Source organism: Sceloporus undulatus, chromosome 5 (genome assembly GCF_019175285.1).
Source record: "Sceloporus undulatus isolate JIND9_A2432 ecotype Alabama chromosome 5, SceUnd_v1.1, whole genome shotgun sequence".
Classification (NCBI taxonomy): Eukaryota; Metazoa; Chordata; class Lepidosauria; order Squamata; family Phrynosomatidae; genus Sceloporus; species Sceloporus undulatus.
The window spans coordinates 110017382-110022026 of NC_056526.1; the positions used below are offsets into that span (position 1 = coordinate 110017382).

General features: G+C 42.0%; 1 protein-coding gene across 4 annotated transcripts in view; it reads left to right on the top strand.

Annotated features, from left to right (window-relative positions):
- The window catches only part of DMTF1 (cyclin D binding myb like transcription factor 1), a 37344-nt gene extending 33588 nt beyond the window's left edge, over positions 1-3756 (top strand). For all 4 annotated transcript variants that reach the window (XM_042468195.1, XM_042468197.1, XM_042468196.1 and 1 more), the window contains 3 exons: positions 66-443; positions 1945-2089; positions 2643-3756. In XM_042468195.1, the coding sequence (XP_042324129.1) occupies positions 66-443; positions 1945-2089; positions 2643-2752 (633 nt within the window). In that variant the 3' untranslated portion in view covers positions 2753-3756. The remainder of the gene's footprint in view (positions 1-65; positions 444-1944; positions 2090-2642) is intronic.
- Positions 3757-4645: the final 889 nt, after the last annotated feature.

Sequence of the window (4645 nt, forward strand, 5' to 3'; positions counted from 1 at the left end):
AGGTATGAGATAAGTCAAGATAGAAACTCCATCTGACTTTTCTATTTTCTGGCCATTTCTCACAGCCAGAGCACTTGCTGAACACAAATGACGTCACAGTACAGTGTCACGCACCAAGTGTCATAATTCGCACTGTTGCAACTGAAGAGATATCTCCATCAGTAACGCAGGCAGAACTTGCTGGTGATTCAGACATTCATCCAGTTGACCTAGTGGACACTCCAACTTCCTTGGAAACAGATGCCTTTCCAGATGACATCCACCAATCCAAGTTGGCTGTTGGGGAGCAGTCCACTTACAGTGAAGATGACTCATCTAAATTTAGTGAGAGAAATAGCACTGAACTCATTGATAGAGTCATGGGAAGAACAGAAGAGATTTTGAATGCAGGCCTCAAGCGTGAAGATTGTCAGTCTGATTTGGCTGGACCATACGTTTCTGAGGTAAGGAAGCCATACATGACATTGTAAGACAAGCCTAGTGGGACAGGCCTAGTCTGTGAGATCAGCTCATGTTAAATAGCAGTAGCTATTTAAATTTTTACTGGTTTCCAAGGTTGACCAAGTGTCATATTATACATCTTTAGGTGTATACTAAAGGTGTTGTAACTGTGAATGTTCCAAATGTGTGCCATGCAGTTGCACTTGTTAAGAAATTTGTAACTGGTCACAGTTTCCTGTTGAGTGTTCATTTGGTAGTAAACCAAGACCAGTAGTCTCCCTTGGTACAAATCAGTTCCTTCATAATCATATCTATTGCTTTACTCCTTCCTTAGTTGTTAAAAGCTATGTGCAGTGTGTCAGCTAGACTTGTCAAGTGTGTGTAATTTCACAGAAGGGGAGAGACAGGCAACTAGAGAAGGGCATTTTTTTAGCCTTGGGAACCCTTGGAAGCCATATGCATTACCAAAAGCAAAACAAAAACTGGAAGTGGCTGTTGGTCTAGTCTTGAAAATGTTATCTCTTTTGATGTTGAAACAATGGGGGGGTGGGGAAGGACCCAACCAATAATTTTTGCTCCTGGAGGTTATCAGGAAAGGCAGTTCACCCTTTTTATGACTAGAAAAGGGGAAGTTGTGGTAAGTCTAGCAGATCAAAGGCTTCAGAAACAGCTGGAGGGGAGGACAGTATGTGGCCCCAGGGTCACACTTGACCCACTCTTACTTTGGGGTTGTAAGCTTTCTCCCCACTGGTTTGCAGTAAGAGTTCTGCTTTACATCCTGTTTAGTTTGATTTTACCATACTTTTTGAAACCCTTTACAGTTTTACTGAAACATTATTTGAGTTGTGACATATTTCATTCAGGGTGAGATAGGTAAGAAATGTACTGCAAGATCTTTTGTTTCCCAGTTCTAATTGCCAAGAAGTTACCCGATAGCTACACTATTTTATTTCACTTTGATAATCTTTACAACTAAAATACAAAGTGTACAGCTGGGAAGAAATTTCCATCTGCTACCCATAGTTTATTTAGACTTTAAAGTCTGGAGCAGACATGGCCATGATACTGGATCAGGAGACATAGCTGTAATAGTTTTCTGTTTGGCTCCATCCTTCTGTAGCCCCCTGGATCTAGCCATTAACCTTTGGTGGAAAGTAGGGTAAGCAGCAAGCGGTTATTTTCTTATAGATGGATGCACAGTGGGAGGCAGATAATGTCTCTGCTTTGTGATCAGCTTATAGAAGAACACTTGTCTGCTGCTCCACCTGCCCTCCACCAGCAAGGAAATGGCCAGCTTTGGGGAAAGTTTTGATCATCGTGCAGTCAGAAGGGAAGCCCAACCTCTGTAACAACTAAAAAGTTAGTTGTTATAGTGTATATCTAACTTAAACTACAAATTCAACAACAGGGTGTTAGCCAATTGTATGTTCTGCTATTAGAGACTTTATAAAAGCTCGTTTCTTGTCAGTGCACATTTGAAAAAAGCTGGTTTTGTCATGACAGGGTCTCAGTTCTCCCACAGTAGAAGAACAAGTTCAACAGTCTACCATGGATGAAACTGTCCTCATTGTACCTTCTCCCCATGGCTTTATCCAGACATCAGATGATATAGACAGTGAACCAGTCTTGCCTTTAACTACACTAACAGGTAACTGTGGTGCACCTAACCTTGACAAAGCAGTATGGATAGGGCCTTCCTAAAACAAGTTGTATATTTTGTCTTTTCTTCTCCTTTCTTGGAATAAATGGCCTCTTTTGCCTAGAATTGGAGTTGCTAAGAATTTTGGGCAGCACCACTAGACAATAGGATATTTTTTGTGGGGTGTGTGTGTGTGTGTTAAAGATGTAGGTCCACTCTCTTTTGTGAAGTCTGAAACTCATCAATTTGCTAGAGCGTCAGTCTAAAAACAATGTGGGTAAAGCTGTCTTTGATTGAAAAGTACCTTCACCAAAGGGTTTCTCGAAACGGATCCTTTTTAAGATTTCTAACCGTAATTAGCATGGCCTATCCAATTCAAGAATAGAAGAGAGTTGTTCTAAATAAACCCCGTGGAAGGGGTATGGAGAGCGAGACCTCTTTGTTAAGCCACAGCCCAAAAAACAATGATTGTGTCACTGTTTATGCTTATGATAATATTTTGTTACAGTAGCTAGAACGTTTGCAGATTCACAACCTTACATATATATTTTGCTTGTTCCAGATCCTATATTACAGCACCATGGAGAGAATTCCCATATCATTGGATCTTCTCTGGATAGTCCTGGTTCAGAAGACTCCAAGGATGTTGAAGACCTAGTCAGCTGTCACTAAACATGGTTTATAGTGTGACTTTGGTGTCATGTTAAACAGCTGTCTGTAACCCCTATACTGTACCACCTTTCCAAAGAAAGCACCTACGGAGATAGCATGTTACAGGCACAGCTGATCAAAGCCAAGGTTTTTGTCTTTCATCAGGGGTTCTTGGAAGAGCAACCAAATTGGGCACTGAGGGATTTTGTGCTGTGCATCAACATATAGTAACATGAGACAGTCTACAAAGAGGGAAGTAGTTTTTTCACTTTGTGCATTAACTTTCATATTTCAGGACAAAGGAATAGTCCTGCAGTAACTACAGAAACCAGTGAATGTCACTAGAAAAGCTATTTTCCCCAATACTGTTACTTCCAGTATGTGCAAACAGTATTACCGTATTTTCTGGTGTATAAGACGACTGGACGCATAAGATGACCTCCAAGTCGTGTGCAGGCAGCGCCCTGGCCTACTATAGGCCAAATTAAGGAGGTCTGGCGCCCACACGCACTGGCTTGAGGGGGCCTCTGTGGAGGCCTTGGAAGGCGGGTGTCACAAGTGGCAGTAGGTCCTCCCGCAGTCCGGCCCAAAAAGGCACTAGACGCAGCAGAAGAAGCTGATGGAGTGGAGTATCCCAAGCAGTGGCGGCGGGGGCAAGGCATAAGGGGCCAGCTCTTTCCCTCGGCCTGACCATCCCTCTCCTGCCAGACCGGCTCTGAAGCCACTTCTCCACCACCTTTTCCGGCTTCCAGCCCCCAAAACCAGCAACGGTGGCGAGAAAAAGAGAGCCTGGCTGCAGTGCCTATTGAGATAGGAAACCACAAGGGTCCCCCCCAAGACAGCGTGGTGGCTATGCCATTCACCTGTCTCTGTGGAGGCCGCCAAACACAACCCAGTGTATAAGATGAGGGTAAAAAATCATCTTATACGCTGGAAAATGCAGTACACTGCTCAGTTCACATATGTGACCTCAGTAGTTATTAAATAATCTGTTGCTGGCAATGGATGATAGGTAAAGAGTTATTAGATGTAGTTTTTAGACTTCTATTCCTTATGCTGAACAGTAAGCATAGAAGGAAGGGAAGATTAAAACGATGAAAGGGTTCTTTCCAATAAACTTTTTTTTTTTTAAAAAAAAGAACCTTCTAAGTCAGTCATTGAACATGTCTGTTCAAACTTATTACAGAAGATAAAATCAGCTCCCCCAATGAATTCAGTGCAGCAAATGTGGGTAGCATAACTTTCTGGACCATCGATAGAAGATCAATGATGAACATGTTTCCGCTTCTACCCACATAGGAGGGATCTAAACAGGACACTAAGCTGAGTGTGGTTTCAAGGAAATAGGACTCTACAACAAGGCTATGTTTTTAAAAAAAACTATTTATTGCTGTAATTAGCTTTCTCAGAAGTCAGTTTGTCTTCAGTCTGTGACTTTGTTCATGTGAAAATGAATTTGTAGTTAACAAAATCACCACTGAAGGAGGGAACAGGAATTACTGTGTTCAGTTTCATACAAGTGAAAACCTATTTGTCTTCTGTAGCAGTAGGATGTCTTTTTATTTATACTGTAGTACAGGCATTTGCAGTGCTGCAGTTTTTGTACAGTGTAATAAAAAATGCATTTTTTCCCAAAAGGAAAAAGCTCATGCCATTCTGAAAAAGAAGTGTACAGTTGGAATGTTCATTAAGTGCACTAATAGCTCTTCCTCTGCCCCCAGTAAAGCAGAGATGTCATGTCATATGGCAATCGTTGACCCCATCACAGTAGAAGGCTGTGAAAGTATACATCTCCATGAAGACTCAAGGACTGCTCCGCTCTTGTACTTGATGAGGCCTTTGTGACTTGGGATCAGTTATCCATCCTGAGATCATTTTACCATGGTGCCCAGAACCACCTTCATACATTCTAGC